The sequence below is a fragment of the Prionailurus bengalensis genome, chromosome B3, assembly GCF_016509475.1.
Source record: "Prionailurus bengalensis isolate Pbe53 chromosome B3, Fcat_Pben_1.1_paternal_pri, whole genome shotgun sequence".
In the NCBI taxonomy this organism is placed as follows: Eukaryota; Metazoa; Chordata; class Mammalia; order Carnivora; family Felidae; genus Prionailurus; species Prionailurus bengalensis.
The window spans coordinates 124,199,739-124,222,633 of record NC_057355.1 but is presented as its reverse complement, the minus strand read 5'-3'; the positions used below and the strand labels follow the sequence as shown (position 1 = coordinate 124,222,633).

Below are 22,895 nucleotides of genomic sequence, written 5' to 3'. Positions count from 1 at the left end.
CAGCAAATCTTGCAATAAAAAGTCCGCTTCATTTTGTTTAACCTAGTATTTCCAAAATCCATCCTATCATGTTGTTTATTAATACAAGGAACAAACTGTCCTTGGAAAATGACTTTCTACAGCTAGGTGCCGGATGTGCTGTTTAGGGCAAGGGACAGAGAAATCAACATGAACCAGAGGAGTCAAAAGAGAGATGAATTTCTGTACTAGCAAGAAGCTCTGGGTGGAGTGGGTGATTCACACAGCATCAGACCCCAATTCTGAGGAGCATAACCCTAGTGAAGTGTTCCCTTCATTTATTCCTGAAAATAGAAATCCAGCTCAGTCAGTCAGTCAGTCAATCAATCAATCTTTATTAACTGTCAACTGAACCTAACACTTTCCCAGGAACACACTGTATCACAATACATGAAAACCACCAGGCTAAGGAATATTTCTTTCCTTGCTTTTGATTCCTTATGAGTCTGACCTATTCTTTGCATCATTTCTACAAACTAGCTGAAAATTTGACACCCTAGGGGACCTTAAACAGCATGAAAGGGATTGCTAAATAAGCCAATAAGACACTACTTAATAACCTGAGGACTGTGTGGTATTTTAGTTTCATTGCCTGATTTTATGACTTCTGTGAGCTAAAATTAAAATTCCCAAACCCATTATCACTGTAAGAAGCAATCCAAGGTTGTAGCTCATAAGCAAAATAGCTCTTTTCTTCTCCAAGATTTCTTTATCCTTATGGCTGCTCTTTTCCATCAGCAGTAAAGAAGGGGATAAGGTTGAAAATGAAAGAGCTTCATTAATTTCAAATATCAAATTACTGGATGACTTGGGTCTTCAATGGTTTAGTCCTGCTTTTTAATTATTAGTGGTAAGAGAAAAAACACTTTATAATTACCTTTATTCTAAAGTTTCTATAAAAGAATAATGACCAAACGAGGTAATACACATTACTGTATCCTCAGTTCTGCAGTTCTTTATGACTACAGCTTTCAGGGCATGTTATTTCCTGTGGAAATAAAAAGGATTCACTGTCCAGAGAGCTTGGGGTGAGGTCGCCATCTAGTGGCTGCCATTCAAAACACGCTGGGAATAGCACCGCTGAGCTACTGGGCTCAGCCCAGAGGAGCTAGCAAGGGATATGGGACTGTCACTGCTGCTTTGCAGAATCCTGTTTGAACTAACAGCTCACGAGGACTTCTTGAATAATTAATTCAGGATGGCTGTGGGTTCTAAACCATATATCCATTTTTACATCTCTTTGCTTACATTCATTACATAAAGCTAAGTTACCCTTCAGGCATATAGAATAGTAACCTTACCCCCCACACATACTAAGGTGTCTATGTACATACAATTGGGGGGTTTCGGATACTTATTATGGTTCTGTTTAGCTTCATTTTTGAGGGGAGAGGGGTGTTTTAGTCTACACTAAAATGTATTCCTCACATCACCCCTAATCAATTCCATTGTATTTTTCCCATAGCATAATACAAATCATTTTTCTTATGATGGTTTGTGAAGTCCAGCAAGCAGCTTGATTTGGTGATATCACAAAAACATGAATTTGGAGCTTGAATTACACAGCTCCTTCTAAATTTCATGTCTTCTTGAATGTAAAAAGACAATAAGAACTCTTATTTTGCAAGGTAATGGGAATTACAGAAGATTTAAGGAGCCGATATATGTAAGACAGCTATCTCAGTATCTAATGCCTACTGGGCACTGAATATATGCCTCCTACTCTTCCTCTGTTCATAGACTCTCCTTACCTACCTACCTACCTACCTACACACACACACACACACACACACACACACACACACGCACACACACACGCTTTACCTCCACACATGGCTCACTATAATTCCAGACTCCAGAAGTACTGAAGCTCATGAATATAAAATTAAATTATAGGACCCCAAATTGTAGGACCTTTAAACAGGAGAGGTCCTTAGCAGTAATAGAATTTCAAGGTTAAAAATGAGGAAATGAGGAAAAAGAGATTTATCATATCTGTCCCAACAGCAAAAAGTATTTTAGTTAAAATGACTGTATGAAACCCCAGGGATCCTGACTCTATCTTGACTATCTTAATCACAGAAGAATCTAGAGATAATTTACACCACTGACTTCATTTGACAAGATTCAGAAACAGTAAGTGACTTTTCCAACATCTGGTAGAGAATTAAAGCCAGGGCCCAGATCTCCTGACATGAACAGTGTTCTATAATACCCCATGCTACCCTCCAAGTTTTCTTTTCATATCCTAGTGCACTGCTCTGGAATGTTAGAAAGTAGAGATTTATTTGGATACAACACGGAGGATGCCCTCTCTCTTCCAACCTAGACCTCATTAAATTTTACCCATCAAATTATGGCTAACTAGCTACCTTAATTAGCCACTCCTGCTTTCCCCAGCCCAAAATGATAATTTTCTCTTCTGAATGACAACGACAACCCACCTATTTTGGAATCTCATTACATATTCTTTGTCTTATTTTCTATTACCTGGGTCCTATCTACTCTACTAATTGGTTCATTATTTGAGGAAACAGATAATCTCTTGTGCTTCCTTCTTTTTTTCTACATCCTTAGCACACTACTGATATGTAACAGGCTCTCAAGAAATACTTATTGCTTATGTGAAGCTTCAAATGTTCCTTTACTTATGTATACATTCATTCATTTATATTTGTCCTCCTAGAATGTAAATTCCAACCAAGTCAAGCACTTGCCTATTTCTTCACCTCCATATTCTTATTGCCTTCTGAAGTAGAACTCAAAACATGGTAGATACTCAATAACAATTAAATAACATATGTATTTAGCTCCTTCTAAGTATCCTGTAGTGATCTAAGTACATACTTTTACCTATAATGTTCTGAATTTCTGGTTTATTCATCTTCCTCTACTAGAAAGTCAGTTATTGAGAGAAGAAACTGGCACCTGGGAAGGTGATTGATAAGTGATTTTTGAGTAAATGAATAATAAAGGATCTACAGAACTGTACATCTACTCTCCAGATACATATTCTATGCCTAAGGATATCTCATCAACATACAGCGACAGTAATGGGTAAATTCTATAATACAGATCAATGAAAAGGGATTATGCAAATATAGAGGAAGACCTCCTTAGCCTTACCTGAGCTTGTCAACAGAGAACATGTCACATGACTTCTGTTAAGCAAAATAAAACTTTTTTTTTAAAAACCCTTTGCTCACTGAATGACCAAGAGGACTATGAAAGCAAAGACAGACAAATTTCACTACATATAGCTGTACTCACCCTCAGCCACATCATCATCCACAGTTAACTTAAGGCTTTTTCCTCTCCGCACCACCCGAACGGTGTGCCATTCATTGTCATTGAGCTTCTGCCCCGCATACAGGGTCTCAGGTCCTTTGCCTAAGGACGATGGTAAGTGTTAAAGTTAGAATCAATTCTGAAAGTAGTAGTTATGGCATCAGAACTGTCAAAGCCACACTGGTGCACATGACCCAGTAGCATTCAAGGAATCATGCCCACCCATAGCCCATCTTAGTTTCACTGATCCAAGAGAATGCTCCACTATTGCCCCAAATGCAAAAGTCTCAATTCATATGGACATTGACAAAACAATGAAAGATATAAGTGTCCTCCTTTGTCTACAGATATAAAGTTCTAAAATGCCAATGGTAAGCAAACATTTATAAGAAATGCAGTCAGCTGTCATTTTGTTTCTCAAAGTCTTAGATTTCAGATGAATTTCTTAAAGACACAGGAAACCCATCATGTATTTTTTTTTAGAACTATTTGGTCACTTAGGCATAATACACCAGTCTGGCTTTTAGAAAGTATTCATCAATTGGATGAGAAAAGAGTTCTGTAATATATATACTCTTAACTTGATTTTGCCATTAACCCACGGTCCTACCAGAATTCAGCAACCATAGAAATCACTACAGTAATCACCACAATAATAATGTTGAGGTCTAAACCCCATGACAAATAATGCTCCTGAAGGGAATGTGAAGTATTCCAGATTTATCTCATTGCTCATCATCCTCCAAAAAGATATAAAAATCTAAGAAATGAAATAATGTAAAATTCCAAAATAGAACCCTTCTAGGTCAAAAAAATATTCAGTAGAAAGTGCCACCAAATAAAGGAATAAACCAAGTTGTCTCTAAAGATCCATGATCAAGATGTTCAAGAGGATGTTCAAGTGCACCCTAAGGAGAATCCGGCTCAACAAGGAATTACAATATTTAGGGACAAAAGCTGTCAAGATGAACACTGAAGCATGAAAAGAATTTGGTTAGTAATGGCAGGGTGGTAGAAATGTCATGTTTTGCTCACCATTGAACTGAGATGTAAATTTAAAAGACAAAGAAGATTGCATAGAACCAGAGAACTTAGACCAAGTTTGATCTTTCTTTGTGGGTAGCTGAGCCCATGCAGAAAGATGCCATGTAAGTCTTCCTGGATTAGTCAATCACTATGTAGAAAGCCCTATCTTTGGAAATAGCTGGGGGGAAAAAAGACGCAATACATAACTGGCCAATATGTCTTTATGGGTATTATGCATTTGAAATATGTCAGAATACACTTGGATCCAACATATAGGAGGATCACAGGCCTAGGTGCACAGTAGGTGCTTTAATGAGCACTTATTGAGCAACTGATGTCTACATAGGTATTTATTTCTTTGGAAACCATCAACTAAGGTCAATACATTTTTATCTAAGAAATTTTGAAAGCGTATTATATAGCTTTCACTTTCACCCCTTTCTCTACTCCAAGATGTATTATATACTCCTTAGGGAAGGAAATTTAAAAAGTAGTATCACTTGGGTAAATATCTTTTAAACTAGGTACTTTTAAACTGTACCCTTTGAGTTATTAGTGTTGCTATTGAATGCTGGTTATATGAGTAATGATAGCAGTTGAAGTTTGGGGGGATTTTCTTCTTAAAAATAAAGATTTTCAAAGTAAAAAGGTCTCTTTTGATTACAATGTATACAATAAATAATTTGCATCACTTTTTTTTTCAAAATGTACCTATACCCCAAGTACAAGGCAAATTCACAAGAATTCTAAGGATTCAATGAACTGTAAAGTGGACCAAATGTATGTACCCAAAATTGGGTATGATGCCAGGAGATCAATGAATCTTGGGGGGGGGGGGGTTGGAATTCTATAATAAATCATTTTATGTTCAATCTTAGCTTTTCTTTGTGAGTATTCCTGTCTTAATATTATATAAAGCACATGCATTATAATGGGATTTTTCCTATATGTCACTTCATTAGGTAGCACTGTTTATTATTTCATTAAATTCAGATCTAAGATTGATGTAACAGTCACTTTTACAATAGCAAACTGTGCAGGCACTGAGAGAAAATGGGCTACATCATGTGGGTGCTTTAAAGCAAGAACAGATGTTCTCAGAAGAAACAAATCTGCCTTTGTTTTTTTGTGTGTGTGTCTTTATCCTCTTTATTCTACATGCAAATGCTTCAATAAGAAAGAAGAAAGTAAAGAAAGACGTAGAAAATACTGGCTATGGAGGCAGAACTGTTACAAAGGCAGACTATTTAAACATCTATAGGTGGCATCCGTTCTTTAAGCAATTCTTGCACATCACTTCATTTTTATGATTGGGAACAAAATAAGAGGGAGAAATACTAACACAAACACAGTCACAGTTTAGCAAAATTGCCACATTAGTGTCATATTAGCCACAGAGATGTAAAACAAGCTTTGCGATTAGCCCAGTGTGTTTAAAATGCTGCTGACATTTTGCAGGTACTTTGAATTTTCTTTTGTCCTTGAAATATCCATTCTAGTCAAGTTCAAACAAAAATATTTAACTGTCCATTTGACTCTAAAACTTTAGGATGTGATGGTCTATAACCAAACATGTAAAAAAAAAAACCCTAAAACCTCTCATGCTCTCACCCCAATAATTCTTGTTACTCTGACAGTAGGAAAAAAATCCATACCCATCTCATTAAAATGGCAGGGAAATGAGTATTATTCAATATTCATTTTCAAGCAATAAATATAGAAATCGTAGTGAGCTTCTGAAAAAAAATCTCATCTTCCAAAAGTGGAGAGTCAATGGCATTTATCTTTAATCAAGTCAAAAGGTCAATGCATCCTACCAGAGAGAAAGTGATGTTTAAACTCAGCTGGAAATGTAGGCAAATAGAGGGGAAGAGCAAATCCAATCTGTAGCCTAAGCATAAAACGGGCCTGGTAAGTGATAGAAGATGCAGACACAAGTCGAAAGTTGAAACATACAAACTGTTAGGTTTTCAAAGAAGGAGGCTTTTGTCTAGGGAAGACTTCTCTGGAAGATTCAAGCACAAAGCCGGTGAAGAAGCATCAGGAAAACGGTGTATAAAGTTCTTCCCTTTACAAAAAGGATGGTCCAGATAAGGAGAAGAAACTTTCTTTTTTAAATTGGATTTTTAAAAGGAACTGATGGGAATTTAGTTTTTTAAACATTAAAAAAAATACTCAAAGCCACTACTTTTCCTGTATTGTCCTTTTTCTTTTTTTGTAGCCAGGAGAAAGGTGATCTGTGATTAGACACATATTGGATGTGAGTATTAGATGCATGTTTCCTTCTTTTATAGTTTAAATAGTAAATATTGATCACAAAGGGAAAAAATTTTGATTCCCATTAGGTTGCTTAGTTCATCCCTGTTTGCTCTAAATACAGAAAACTAATAATTTATCTGACACCTTATAGTTGAATTTCTCAAGTAATGACCCCTGTGACTGGAGTAAAGAAGCAAAATTACAGTTGAAGATTTCTGAGATACAGAGGTCTATAGAAGTGTTCAATTGTTTATTATCATAGGAAAAAGAGCCTTAATGAATCCTTGGGCAATACCACCCAAATTCTCACTCTTGACGTAGTCTCACTGCAAACTCACTTAGCATCATCTCTTTTAATTAAGACATGTTTCACCAAAGATGGTATAATTCTCTAATGGACGGGGATAGAGAATGAGGCGTCACAGATGAAAAACACAAATAGAGAATTTTCTTAACCTAGCTACAGTAACCCTGTGGAAGACCTATTTCTTTAAGAAGCCAGAACTAATACTAAAATAAAAGTGAAAAATGAGGAGAAAAGCATTCTTTGAGAGACAAATCATTGCTGATTGCTTGGAGGAAGATGACTTAGATAGATATTAGTAGATTGTTCCCTCTGGGGAGGGGAACAGGGAAAGGGAGTGTGTGGGAAAAATCTGTATTTGGGTATTACTACAGGCACACACCTTCACAAGGTGGGCTCTGGATTTTAACTATTTTGAGCCTATTTAGTTGTTTTCTTTTTATTTCTTGTTGTTGCTTTTTAGTAGACTGTTCATATTACATGAATTTATTATTCCCCCCAGGAGCAACATGACCAGTACAAATACAAGACACCCCGATATACATTACTTTGTCAATAAATTTCTAAAACCTGCCCAAACCAGGTGGTTTTGCTCATACACAGGGAGGAGAAATTCCTTCCATCTGCCACAAAGGACTATCTCCAAAAGTGGGTAGGTAAGAGTGGAAACTTACTTTGCTTGGGGTAAAGGGGCAGGGATGAAGAGGGCAATATCTGTACGATAATCACTTTGCATTACCTGAATATCTTTCTACTTGTCCAAGAAAGAGAAAGAAACAACAACTTGATTTCTCTTGGAACCATGTTTCACATGAGTCAAAACTACTACAGTGCATAACAAAATACGAAATTCAGTCCCTCAGAAAGGTGTAGCAAAAGGCACGTGATTATACATTTCAATGGTATGATAAACACTCGAAATGACTGACTGTGTTAAGTTTAAGAACACCAAATATATTTTAAAAGAGAAAACTTACCTTCATTTCCACCAGCACCCTAGGTTGGGTCAGCTGAGCTATGGCAAACAGTTTACTAAGCCTACAGCACCATATACTTTATCAGTCTTCCTCCCCCGAAAAAGAGAGAGAGAGAGGTCAGGCGAGTAAAGGCAAAGGCAAGGAGGGGAGGGTGGCAGAGACATAGGAAGGAAGCATCTTATTTTCTGTCCAAAGCAATTTCAGGTTCTGGTTGTTTTCTTCAGGTTGACAACCCAATAGAGAATAAGAGGTGTTTTGTTTTTATAAACTCATTTTTTTTTACCCTGAAAGCATTCATTACCTTTGAAAGAAATTTTAAATCATTTACTTATAGAGACAATTGGGTGAAAAACCTCAAACAGATTCCTCCATTCTCACTAGAGTCCTGGAGTCTCAGAAAGGGCTTCTAATAACGGATATGAACATGGGAGGCTTTCTGGAAAACCTTCTGTTAAGACAACTAACAGTGAGGTATGTGAGAAAGACAAGTGACCTACTTATTCACCCCGAGCACATGTACCCTCCTGGAGGGTACTTGAGACCCTGTTTCTAGTTAAAATCCACTAGAAACACCACCAGTAATTACTGAACCTGAAAGTAAATGGACCAATGAGCCTGCCACATACAACATATTCAACTATCGGCTGACATCCCCTTTCCCTTGGCTCATCCTCTACTCTGCTAATAGCGTACTGTTGCTAACCTCTGACAGTGTATCACAGTGTACCAATTCATACATTCAGCTAATGGTACCTGAGCATCAACATGGGATCAGGCACCAGTCCAGTGCCGAGATTTCAGAGAAAATAAGACAGATAAGGTCTCTTCTTTTACACAGCTTACAGCCTAGTCTGAAGTGAGGGAGGATAAAGGACAATATCCAAACATACGGTAATCGTCAGATGTGGTTGAGTTCTATGATGAAAATGAAACAGGAGGATATGATGAAAAGTAATTTGGGTGGAGAGTGGGAATAGAGGGTGGGCTACTTTATAGCAAGTCTCAGAAAGGCGTCTCTGAGGTGACTTCTCCACTCTTGCCCTGAGTACCCGGTTGGATGGAGAGCTCTTAACTGAGGAGGTCAAAGCAAGCTTCTCTCCGGAGGTGCATCTGAGGCAAATATCCGAGGCAATGGGAACAGCAAGAGCAGAAGCCCAGAATAACCTTGGCATATTAGAGGAACAACAACAACAAACCCCACGGTGGCTGGAGCTTGTGCCCAAAGGAGAGCGTGTGGTGGGAAAGAAGGTGAAGAAGTAAGCAGAGGCCAGATCACAAGAGGACACAAGGACATGGTACAGAGCATGAATTCTGTTCTACATGTATCTGGGAGTCACTGGGAGGTGAGGGGTAAGGGGATCCTATGATTTAAAAATCTTTCTGGTTGCTATGGGTGCACTGGACCCAAAAAGGCCAATAGCAGAAACAAGGGATCTCAGGGAGGCTGTTAAAGGCAGGAAATGAAGGTGACTTGGACTAAGGAGGTAGGAGTAGAAATTGAGGTGGTGAAGTTTGGGGTGCATTTTGGAGGTGGAGTCAACAGGATTTGAGATCACTTTTGAAGGTGGACTGGGAGCACAAGAGGAAAAGAGAGGAATCAATCTGAGAACCTGGGTGGTAGACACACCCTCAGATGAGAAGGCAAAGATTCCAGAAAATGTAAGACATGACTGATCTTACTAGTCAAGACAGCTTGCTTCCGTTACTTGCACTTTTCCTACGAAGCATCAGTCATACTCAGCACCATCCCCTGGACATTTCCTACTGCTCAAAAGTGTGGCTCCAAGTTCACTGCCTGCATGATTTTCTTAGTATGGTGTTAATCTGCACCTTGGGCCACCACTGCCTACTGATGACTCAGGGTTACAGGATTCCTGCTGTCTTTCTTTCCCTTCCTCCCTCTTTCCTTCCTTCCTTGCCTCTCTCCCCTTCTTTCTTTTTTCTTGCATAGTTTCAGTTATGTGCTCTGGCCCATGCCTAAGGACTGCAACAAGGAGTGTGCCTAACATTACAAAGCAAACCCTGGCAGCCTATTCAGTAGGATCTCTAAATTGTGATCACAGTGTAAAATGAACCCACTCATCTCGGCTCGGAGAATGGCATCTCAATCTTGAAATGCAGTGAATCCAGGGCTGATATCTCTCTAAAGGAACAAATGACTCCACAAAAGACGAGAAAGAATCCTGCCCCCAATTTACTGCCAAATCTCTACCTTAAGTCATAAATTTACAGCATTGCTTAGGAGAGGAGAGGTGAGGTGAGCACAGTCTCAAGATTTCTTGTGATAATCTCTCCCCATGAAGCCACTTTTCAAGAGATGAGGGCAATTTGCTCAGGGACAGGCAGAAAGATGCTTTTGTAGGTATTGATTCTATTCTTGTTTAAAAAAAAAACTTTCTAAACAATACTTGTATTTTCCCCACCACTGTCATGATATAATTAATACAAATTAGGCTTCTTTTCATGATTTAAAACATTGTTGTACCTTAGGGCCTTTTCTATATGATCTTATTATTTAGCACTAAAGACACAGATTTTGAAAATGATGTGGACTGAGCGAAAGAGATCCGTACCAAGATATGCATTGCAGCCTATCCCCCTAATATCCTCCTAATAAATGTCAATTTAAGCCTTTTCCTTGTGAATTGACCCTTTGTAATAAAAAGCAGAATAAAAAATGTCCGATTATGAATTGAAAGGCATAGTTAATTAATCCCAATAATTAATGTTTTGCTGTCAATAGAAATTAAAGAAGGCATAATACATCTTCCACTGCTCCTCTTCCATAGACTTTCTCCACTTATCTACCTCCACCCACCCCTTTCCAGCTAGAAATGTGCACCTTTCCAGGAACTCAGCTACACTTGTACCCTGTAAATCATCACTATGTCCCTGGTATTACATATAATGTATGTATATATACATATACACATACATATATATATATGTATGTGTGTGTGTGTGTGTGTTTTCATTGCCTTCACTTCTGTGCCCTTTGAAGGAGAACATGCTACCTCTGAAATCTCCAACACCTAAGCAGAGTACCTTACACCAAGAAGATACTCAACATATTAGGGGGAAAAAAGCTAGTGGAAGAATAAATGTAATTGAATATATTCCACATCAAACTAGTAAGCAGGATGAGAAAGGGAGAAGAAATGGAAAAGGAGAAGAGAGTTGTAGACTATATTTCAGCAATAGAATAAACTTGACCAAATTGAGAAGGTATTCAATACAATAATAATATATATAAGTGAATTAATAAAATTGGATGAAAAAATAAAGGACAGTAAAATTATTGAAGGTGCTGGAAGAAAAAGAAGGGGAGTAGAAGACGTTCACACGCTGCTCTGTGGCAGCTGAGTGAATTAGGCGCTAATTCCTAATTCATCTTGGAGCTAAAAGATACCAGGCAGCAGATACAAATAAAGACACTACTTTTCATTTTAAATATATTTTTCCCAGCCAGAAAAAAAAACTACAGCTTTCTGAGAAACTAATATGAGAATGAAAGCAACATTGATAAAAAGATGCTAGTTGCTCTGCATTTACAATCTCATTTAGTTTCCCAGTATGAAGCTGATATGGTTTCCTCCAGCTTTGCAAGTAAAGAGGTAGCACAAAGGGCTACAACCTGCCAAGGTGACACAGCCCCCAGTTTCCCTGCAAAGTCTCTCTGCTGTAGCTGCATTTGTTCTCACAGCTTCATCACGTAAGTTATGCCCCTGGGCTGGCCCAGTCTAGAGATCTGAGGACGAACAAGGTGAGGCCAGGTAAAGGACATGCAAGAAGTGGCTGAACACAGTGAAATAGAAACAGAAAATCTAATCTTGGGGATGAATGAAAAGTGGGACCTGATTTCACTTTTTATTTTTTTATTTTTTTACTTGCAAGACTAGGGTCAAGCCCTAACCTACTAATAAAGCCAAAAGAAGTTAAAAGTTTATATTAGAGATATAAGTAGAGGATAAATAGGTCATGTTGTGTGCCCCTGCAGCAGGCACTTGTGGTACCCTGCATCATGTCTCTTGGGCCAAGCTCAGACTTTAGCCATGACAGCAGGACAGCTGTAAGCTCACACACAGCCTGACAGTCCCGACCTCAAGAAGAGCCAACTCTTGGGCCTTCTCTAAAGTCAGAGGTGTCTTCATTGCCTGCATGCAAGAGACACTAAGAAGTGGGGGAAAGGAGATGGATGCTATCAAACAATGGGAGGGGAAAAGCTAATGGATTAGTTCACCCGAATCTCCTGTCGTTTGAGTGGATAATTCTTGGAGGCATTCATTACAACACTCTCCATCTCTTCCATATCCACTTGACCCACAGCAAAAAACTTGACTATGGATACCCACACTGGTGTTTCCTTTTTTACTGCTCATCCTCTCTACCCCTTCACTCCCAGTTTTGGGGATCTCTCCCAAATAAACCACCTGACCCAAGTCCTTATCTCAGGCTCTACTTCCAAGGAACTCAGACTAAGACAACACACAGTGCTTGATCATTTCCTCCCTAGTAACTCAAATGTTACAACAACCCTGTGGAGTAGGAAATAGCAATGTTTGTGATGAGATGCAAAAACGTTAAGTGACTTTCCCAAGGTCACAGGGTATGAAATCATGAAATTAAATCAAGAATCTAGGCTTCACAGATGGAACTCCACAGACAGAGTTCTCCCCCATTAACCTCTAGCTGCCTACAGTCTAGAAGTACAAAGAGAACAGAAGACAGTGGTCTGCTATCACCATTAAAGGCAGATGTAGGGACTGTGGTTTCAAATTACCAAATAGTGACCAAACTCTTGAGGTTGTGAGGAAATGCATAGCTCTCTGAGGGCAATCACCAGGATCTCCACAATGAGGACCTATGGTCCCATAAGGACCATGGAGGGCTTGTGAGAAGGTAAGAACACCATTACTCTTAATTAGCTTAGCTTTATTCAAGACAGAAGCTAAGAGATATGGTCTCCATACCCAAAGTCCCTTCAGGCTCTATGTTTCTAAATAATTACCATATCTCAGAAGAGGGACTTTATTTTAGATATAAAGATACAGTCACTAGGTTTTATAAGTATCCCGAGACAAAGAGCTTTGTGAAACAGCATTTCCATATCAACCCCTATGTGTGCAGGACCTCCTTCCCACACCAGAAAGTACTAACCCTGAGATAAGAATGTAAAAGGAGTGATATTTCCAGCCTGTCTCCTTCCGATGATAATTACAGGGTCTACTGGCTTATGAGATTGATGGCATTAGCTGATCTCCCACTGTGAACAGAGCCAGTTGAAATGCAGGATGGTCCTATCACCTGAGTGCACCCTCTTATCCTCTTAACATCTGGTTTGTGCAACTGGAGGATCCAGGAGGCTAGATTAGCAGAACTACCACTCTATTCTGGCCCTAGTTCACTAAGATGATGATCCTTCCCCACCCCTTAAAATAATATGTATGTAGGTTTCAAAATATGAGAAATTATAGCTCTCCATCTCACTAGAAATATCATCTCTTTATGACACCCACTAAAATAAAACTTGCAAGACAAGCACATAGAGGAAAAAATTAAAACCAGAGCATTAATAAAAATAGATCAAGGGTATTTTGATTCAAATTATTTGTCTCCCTCTAAGTAAGACTTAAATACAAACGGTTCTTCATGCAGCAAGTGTGGCCTTGGGCAAGCATGCAAAGTGGCTAGCTTGGCAAATGTGGCTAATCTCTATAGGCTGTCTTTATAACTTTGTGCAGCGATTTGCATACAGCATGGAAGTGAACTTCAGACTGCTGACTGCTTTATCCATGCACCTTGAATTCCTGATAAAGCTGGGGCATCAAGCAGAAGGTAATTGTTCCTACCGATCAGGGTGAAATCACCACCCCACTTCCAAGCTGTATAAAGGAAGAGGAGTTTCTAATTGAAATGGCCAGAACCTACTATAAAGGCATTGTGGAAGTTTCTGAGGGTGCAAAGATGAAAAAGACACACTAACTATAACCAAGGAGCTCATAGTCTTCTGAAAGTGTTACACAAGTAAAAACAAATTGTGTGGGAGAAAGGGGTCCACAAGTGTGCACTGGGTACCCTACCAGTGGGTTATCTGGTCTATCAGGAGGTCTGAGTCATTAACTATCCTTCTGCTTCATATTTTCATGCAGGACTACAAAGGTCCTATAAGTCAGGGACCAACATCTTCATGTCTGTGTCCTTCACAACTTCACATAGCACTGTCCTTGGCATGCAAAGTAAATTCTCAATGGTAAAGAGTAAATGAATATATTTCTTATTCTTCTCATACTTGCATTAGACTCTGCTAATAACAGCAAGCATGTATATTTTACTTACCAAACAGCAGTCACTGGACACCATTCTGAGTGCTTTTCCTACATTAATTAATACTCACATCAATCCCATAAGGTTGTCACGTTTATATTATTTGTTGACAAAATATGCTCTCCCTTCCTATCAGTCCATTCCTAATAGGTCCATCCTTTCTGGAGAATTGTATTTCCTGTCCCATCATGCCAGGCACTATGTGTGACTTCCTCCATTGACAAAGACATGTAAGCAGAAGTGGGCTGGGCCACTTAGAAGGTTTAAGAGTGATTACATGGCTCTGCCACCTCTCTTTTCCCTTTGCCACAAGTCCAAGAGGTGACAGATTAGGGCTGTTCCTTGGCCAGGGTCCAGAAGAGGACATGAAGCAGAGCCACAGCAGAACCACAATGACCATTAATGTGAGTGGGAAATAAAACTCTGTTCTTTAAAGTAACTAACATTGCAGAGACACATTTGTTAATGGAGCATAACTGAACTGAGCTGACTGATACCTAGGTCCAATTAATATCCACACTTTACCCTTAAGAAAACCAAGGCAGGAGAAAGTTCCGCCAATTTTCAAGGTCACATATGTACTAGTTGCTGGGATTTCAATCTGGGAAGTCTGGTTCCACTTTGGCCTTAACTATTATACTACACAACTTCTATTGGCCAAGGGATGAACCAAGGATGGCTAAGAGATACAAAGATAAATCCTCACAGTGAAATATTCTACACATGCCCTACACACACACAAATATATACATCTATTAAACCAATTAACTAGCTCAATGCAATAAACATGGCTTTAATTTCCAGGTGGAAAGAAGACAAAGGCAAAGAAGAAAAAGGTGGCAAAATAAAATGGGAGAAGAGAGAAACATATAGAGAAAATGAGAGGGGAACAAAATAGATTAAGAAAATTCTCAATATTTGTCAAATCGCTCAGAGGCAAATCTCTCTCCTAGAAAAATAAAACTCAAGATCTTTATCTTTAAAATGCTGCCAGAACACAGAACAAATAAAATATTTGGAAGCATGTATTTTGAACAGTATTGGGTTTTTACACTTTAATAAAATGAACTCCTCTGTTTGTGAACTATATAGGATGACAAGCAGCACATCTCACCCAGGGGGATGCCACTTACATGCATGCAACAATCCTGTCATTTTAACTTTCAGACAGCTGCTTTTCATAGCAGCTAAGGAGCAGTCTAGGTCCATGGTTCTAATATTTTAAACTTGATAAGAAGATGGGGCACCTGGGTGGCTCAGTCGGTTAAACATCTGACTTCTGCTCAGGTCATGGTCTTACGGTTCATGAGTTCGAGTCCCACGTTTGGCTCTGTGCTGAGAGCTCAGAGCCTGGAGCCTGTTGTGGATTCTGTGTCTCTCTCTCTCTGTCCCTCCCCACTTATGTTCTCTCTCTCTCAAAAATAAATAAACATTACAAAAAATAAACTTGATAAGAAGCATCTGTGGATAATGCAAAGAATTCAGATTCCAGGACTCCGGACTTTTTATGTCTTTTGCCAACCTTTACTTCTTTCCTCAACTCTGTTCTGTATTTTGATTTTTTTCCAGGTTATGTCCTATGCTTCTCTTAACCTCCCCAACCCTCTCGCCTCCAACATCTATCTTAAGGTCATCCCCATCCAGTTCCTCAAGCCATGAAGTCCCTCCTGGACTCTCTCTTTTCTTTCACCTTCTGCACCCAAACCACAGCCAAGGTAGGCACTTCCATGTCCCAGGGGAGGCCTGAATCTGCTCACTCCATGAGATCCCACCTCTACTGTACTGGTTCTGGCCTTCCTCCACTCCCACTTCAGGTATTGCTAAAGGTGTGTTCTCACTCTCACAATCAATCAACCTTTCACAATGTGGTCAAAATTATTGTTCTACAACAGAAATTTCTTCATGCCCGTTCCTACTTAAAATCCCCCAAGGCCACTAAGTGTCTCATAACACAGGTAGTACTCCAACTGCCCCAGGATTGCATCTTGTTTTTTCATCAGTTTACCTGTATGCCTCTCTGAACCTAAGTCAAATAGTACCACATAGAAGCCCTTCCTACCAATTTCTTAAACTCATTACAACTCTTCTTCCCCATATGCATAGCAGAGAACAAGAACAGTAACTCCTAGGGGCACGTGGGTGGCTCAGCTGGTGAAGCATCTAACTCTTGATTTCAGCTCAGGTCATGATTCCAGAGTCGAGCCCAACATCAGGCTCCACGCTTAGCATGGAGCCTGCTTAAGATTCTCTCTCTCTCTCTCTCTCTCTCTCTCTCTCTCTCTCTCTCTCCTTCTGCCCCTCTCATCTACTCATACACACTCTCTCCCTCTCTAAAAATAAAATTTTTAAAAAGAATAAAAAAAGAATAGTAACTACTTCACAAGGCTTTGTGAGGATTAGTCAAGACAATACATGTAAAACATTTAGTAGTAACTAGTGCCCAGTGCATGCTAAGGGAACAGTGCATACTAAGGGGACGTTACCAATCACAGTGATGGTTTCCCATATCTTTCACCCTACCACCGATATAACTGTGAAACACACATTCAAGGCCTGAAGTAGAAGCCCATAGCAAAATAAATTGGAACAGTATCCTATCATGGGAGATATCCTTAAAATAACTCCATCACATGATGGAGCCAACTTAGAACATGATACCTCCAAGTAAAGTGATGGTTTTCAAAAAAGTTTCTTCCTCTCTCCCCCACCTCCTACTCTCCCTCTCTCCCCCTCTTCCCTTTCTTCTTTTTCCCTCCCTCTCTCTCTCCCTGTTATGGGTTGAGGAAGAAATGGAGAGAGAAAGGCCACCTATTGTGGACCATTTCCTACTTCCCACTTAACTCTCGTAAGTATAGTTATTTAATACTGTCTGAAGTGTGGGTTCCTCATCCTATTTTACGAGAAAAAGCCATGAGACTCAGAGGGTTTAAGCAACACAAATGAGGGTATTTAAGGTGAAAGTGACAGAAACAAGATTCAAGCCCGTATCTCTTTGACTCCAAAGCAGTGTTTTATCCATACACTTCAACTTTGTCGTGAGCCAAATATTTTTATTACTCAGTAAATCAGCATTTGAGATCAATACCAGTGGGTAACAAAATATCACTTATAGATCATTTAGAGCTATTTATGATTTTTAAATAAAATACCCTTATCAACAATTGTTTGGTAAAGAAATGGTTTTAAATACATCTTTTCAAGATATTAATTTTTGTTTCATTTTGTATATTACTAGGAATTCTTTCCCATTCTGATATATTTGGCAGATTTTTAGGTACCAACCACACTTGGAAAAAATTATGTCAAATGTATAATTCAGCAAACTTATTATTTCTTTTTGCCAAACCTTTCAAGTCTGGTATATGGGAAGCTCTGAATCACTCATCATAGCCCCCATGGATGGGGACAGAGGCCCATTGTGAAAACAGGAAGAGTTCAGAGTCAGAGACAAGGCTGCTGCAGATCATAAGAAGACTGGAAGAATCAGCAACAATTCTGTTGGAGGCTGGTGATAAGCTAGCTGGGGAGGGAAGAGGCAATGGTGTTCTGAGGAAGGGGATTAAGAAGGACTTGGGAGAGCTTATGTGATGGTTCCATGCTTGAAGCATGGAGCTTTGTGACCTATGTTATGTGGGGTGAGTCAAGAAGACAAACACATGCACTGTCTCCAGAGCTGTGTGCACTACATTGGCTCCTCACTGTACTGTCTACTCAGATGACCTTTTACCTCCAACCCAACATCAGTCCACTGTGGCTAAAAGACATGCTCACAATTCTTTCTATTCTCTGACCCAGGAGCAAGTTCTTTCAGATAGTCTAAGACTGTAAATGATGCTTCCCTTTCATACCCTTTTTTCTAATTGTGTGGATCTTTTAGAATGCAAAGCACATTTAGGGTCCTTGTCCATTTCAGAGAGTGATTAGACAGTTCCAGAGCTGGCATAGGTGTGCTAGGGTAAAAGGATGGAGGAGACTATTAGGGACGATGGGGCATGAAATAACTGCTATGCTTCATGTCAGGGCTTAATATTCAATTCTCACAATCCTGTGAAGTTAGTATTGTAATCCCATTTTATAGATCATAAGAGTAAGAAACAGAGATTTGAAACTACCCTGGCCAAGAGCAAGTAACTAGTAAGTAGATCCAAAGCCAGGACTATTAGAGGGCAAAGTGCTCATTCTTATACTAACCTGCCTTTTGGATGGATGAGGAATGTTAGTTGTGAATAAATCCAGACACTGTTGCTTCTGCAGGAGCAGAAGTGGAGATCTGGGAATAGCAATGAGGTGGAGGAACAGAGATGCTTCTTTGAACCGATATTCAGTCTGGGTAAGAATGGGGCAGCAAGAAAATCCTAAAGAGTGTCATGGAAAAGAATAAGAGAAGGTAAATCTATGTGGGCCTTAGATCATGCTGCTAGGGGAGGGGACACTTGTATATTGGGGTGTTTGATGATACAATGAGTTTACACTGACTGGGACCTGCCTGCATATGTAGGAACTCAAGTTCTCCCACTGGATTTCAGGTGGGTCACTCTCATCTCAATAACCTATTTCCCACTGACTTTGAGATGATGCTGGCTGGAAACTCCATGTGGCCAGAGACTGTACCTATCTTTTTCAGGTTCTAGTCCAAGGCCTAGATGTGATACTCAACATGTGTTTATATTAATGTATATAATAAATTCAGCTTACGGACATTGAAATTCAAATGGCTCTAACATGCTCTACGTGGAAATGAGGAGAAAATGTGGTTATGTGCTTATTACATCTAATTATACTGTTTGAAGCTAGATATGCTTCTACTGATTCATAATCCTAGCTGCCATTCATCAGTGTTGCGATTTGATTCAGCTCCCTTGGATCAACAGAAAGACAAGTTCCAATATACAGCTTGGCACATGGTAGGTGCCAACAGATTAGCACTACCTGTTGTTATTGCTTATTTACAAAAACATATTTAAGTGATTTTTAAATTAAGTAATAGGAATAAATGGTGCTTTAAAACAGTTCAAAGGAAAAACAGAGGGGAAAGAAAGTCCCACAAGGACTAAATTTTAAAATGACAAGGATAAAAATTCTTCTTACTCTAAGAACAAATATGCATCCAATGGTTGCACAATAACATTTGTTTGTTATTAAATATTCATTATCTCACTAACCCATCAGATACTGTTCCTTTGTAACATGCTATGCTTTGGCTAGCGGCTAGGGATAAAAGGAGAAATATATTAAGATCCCTGGATCAAGTTAGAGTCTACTGGAGGAGACAGTCATGTAGAAAATGAAATACGGTGCTTTAAGTGCTTGAACACTTGGGTGAACCTTTCTTACTATACCTTTGGGACACAGTGAGAGGGAGAAGGTATTTGTGTACATACATGTGTGTGTGTGTGTATGTGTGTGTTCCTTTTGGTCTAGGTTTGGAGTCCAGAAAGATAGTGGCATTCAAGTAAGACTTCTTAGAGAAAGAGGGGCTTATGCTCCTTAAAGTATGAACAGAAACTACTGCTCCAGGTAGACCAGATGGAAGAAGACTCTGTACCATGTGCAGAGTTGAGAGAGGCTAGCAAGTTCAGGGAATGGTGAGTAGTTTCATATGGTAGGCAGGTTTAGAGCATTTTTATAAGAGGGAGGAGGTGAGCCCAAAGAGGTAGCCAGGAGCAGATTTTGAGGCCTTTTGTTGCAATAACATACAAAATAAGATTTTGTATCTTATTTGTATTTTTTTTATCTTCTAGACCAAAAAGAGCTCTTGGAATATCTTAAATAGGTTGCCATGTGTGTTTGCTATATTATTTACATTATTCAATTTTGCTACAGGTAACAATAAAAACAAGCGGTTTGAATAAAACTCACAGGAAATGTTAAGTATAGAGAGCAAATAGGTAACCTCTGAGTCCTGTTAAACACAGAAAATAATCAGAGCATATATATTTTAAACAAAGATAAAAGGAATGGAACAAACACAGAAGTACTTGCCCAGAGAAAAGGAATAGATGTACCTAATAAACTTTAAATATTTATGAATCTGAGACCATATCTGATTGACAGCTGTCAACCCTAACTTGGTCAACTCATTAATGACACTCATTATGGATCCATTTTCGCCCCATTTTTTCTCTGCTTGAGACACACACGTAAAACTTATATCTGGCTGTCAAACTAACTGGTGATTTATAGCTGTGGCCAGATCTACCTGCTCTTGTGTTTCTCCAGTAGGTCACGTGTGTGATGGCCCCAGAGACCTCTCAGCTGCTTAGGACCTCTCAACTCTTACCCTCGTAGCCACCCCATCGGCAGAGAAGACTGATAGGGCAGAGAGAGAACGAGACATATGCACATCATGTAACAAGGATTCGATCAGAGTAGTTTTTCCATCCTACTTGCACACTAACTTAAGTGCAGTCATCTGCCTGATCTCTTTCCCCTTGCTTCTTGTTGTGTGCATTAATTTAATGGCCCATATAATTACATATCTCAATTTGGTCTATTGTCCCTTTCTGTTCCCTGACCTCTATAGCAGCCTGTGAGTGTACTTGGAATGTCAAAGTGATTTCCCACATGCCACAGGGAGTGATATGATCAGATTATTGTTTTAGAAAAATCATTCTGGCCCTTCAAATACAAAGCCTACAAGGCTAGGGAGTGAGGCTGGAGACAAAGAGACAAACTCCTGGATGTCTTTTGCAGACAAAGAAATGCAACTCATATTTCATAAAGGGTCAGATGGGAAATAGAAGTTCCAGGAACACACAGGAAGAAAAAATGCCCTAAAGAACTGAATTCTTTGTTGTTAAACCAAAATAAACTCAACCCCTAAAACTCCACAAGGCCCATGCAAAAATTGCATAGAGAAAAAAAATAAATAAAATCCTGATGTCACTGAGATAAAGGCTGAGAATTCTCCACCCCCACCCCCACCTAGGATTATCCATCTTTCCTGGTATACCAGTGGTGTCATGGGAGCTTGTGGAGATAACATTCTACCACAGTTAGAGCACAGTTTCATAATCTCTCATGCAGGCCAGCAGGATGCCCCAAAGAAACTAAAACCAGCACACTAAAACACCAGGTGAAGGAAACAGCTGAATGATAATGCAAATGCCTCACAATAAGTAGTAAGTCAGTGGGGCATGAGAAGGAACTCTAGATTTCAAGTTAGCCAGACTTGCCTTCAAATTCCTGTTCCAGTACATACTAGCTGTGTGACCCTGGACAAACACCTAAACATCTCCTAGCCTCAGTCTCTCCTAATTGTAAACTAATAAGAACAATTGCTTTCATCAAGGGGCTATGGTGAGAGATACACAATATAACATGGGGAATGTGTCTGGTACCAGCTCCCTTTCCACATTTAATTCCATGTAGACTGATAAATGAATAATTAACCATTCATGAAATAGCTACTCCAACAGCCCATCTTGATGTCAACAATAATTGCTTAACTAAATATAACTGTAATATTCTTATTTCTTCAGTGTCCAATTTACACAAATGTTAAAAACGTATTCCTTTAAGCATTCTAACACTGCTCGTACGTTGCTAAGGAAACTTCCCTAGAGATAAGCAAGGCTAGCATTGGGTCATTTGGGCTTTAAGCACTTGGGCTTTGGAGAAGTTCCAGCAAATTCTCCTCTCACTGTTCGACCACAGGCTTTAGGATGTCTTAAGAAGCTTACAGATTCCTGTAACAGTGAACTCAACTTTAAGGCCACTGTGTGAAGCCGGTGTCATTTACAAGGCCCTAAGAGATGGAGAATTTCTCACTGATATCTTCTATTCTAAAGTCTGTCATATTCTCATAAAACATTCATTCTCTAATTATTTTTTTGTAAATTATGGTTTTTCAACCTAACTAAAAACATCCTATTATTGTTAAATTTTCAAAAGGAGATGAATTTGGGAGGCTAAATTGTATGCGTGCAATCCACAAGGGTAATTTAATGAAACAAGGAAACTAAAATTTCTCTATTATTATAAAGAAATATTTTATGACAGAAGTCCCTGCAATGTCAAAGAGGGATACGATACTTAGGAAAAAAGCATATCTTATAGCCAAGGCATCACCTATAGCAAGGAAAGGGTAGACCAATACCATTAACATACTACCTAAGCGAGTACAGGTACTCCCAAACTATTTGTGAGATGAATCTTTAAAGATGAGATGGGGCACCTGGGTTGCTCAGTTGGTTAAGTGTCCAACTTTGGCTCATGTCATTATCTTGTGGTTCATGGGTTCAAGCCCCGCATCAGGCTCTGTGCTGACAGCTCACAGCCTAGATCCTGCTTTGGATTCTGTGTCTCCCTCTCTCTCCCTGCCCCTCCCCCACTCACGCTCTGTCCTCTCAAAAACAAAGAAATCAATCAATCAATCAAATAGAGATGAGAGCTCCAGAAATTTAGAAGGTGACTTGAAGATAATCAAGTCCAGTATGCCTTTGTCTTCAGTGAGTTTCAAAAGCACAAAAAAGTTAAGTGATGTGCCCCAATTCTTAGAACTAGTAACAGTGGGAGTGTAGGACTCTGAGAAACCACTCCAGTGACCTATCAAGACACAAGTAACTCTTCAGGCTAAGGATGAGAATATGAAACACCTGATGCTGAATGTTAAACACAATATTTTCTTTTAAATTGAGGCATAACGGGGGCGCCTGGGTGGCGCAGTCGGTTAAGCGTCCGACTTCAGCCAGGTCACG

The 22,895-nt window shown here is 39.3% G+C and overlaps 1 protein-coding gene across 27 annotated transcripts in view; it reads right to left on the bottom strand.

The window, feature by feature from the left end:
- The window catches only part of NRXN3 (neurexin 3), a 1,568,410-nt gene that overhangs the window by 819,869 nt on the left and 725,646 nt on the right, over positions 1–22,895 (bottom strand). For all 27 annotated transcript variants that reach the window (XR_006293453.1, XR_006293454.1, XR_006293455.1 and 24 more), the window contains one exon: positions 3,289–3,408. Coding sequence is in view for 24 of the 27 variants with exons in the window: in XM_043556739.1 (XP_043412674.1) it covers positions 3,289–3,408 (120 nt within the window). In the remaining 3 variants the exon portion in view is untranslated. The remainder of the gene's footprint in view (positions 1–3,288; positions 3,409–22,895) is intronic.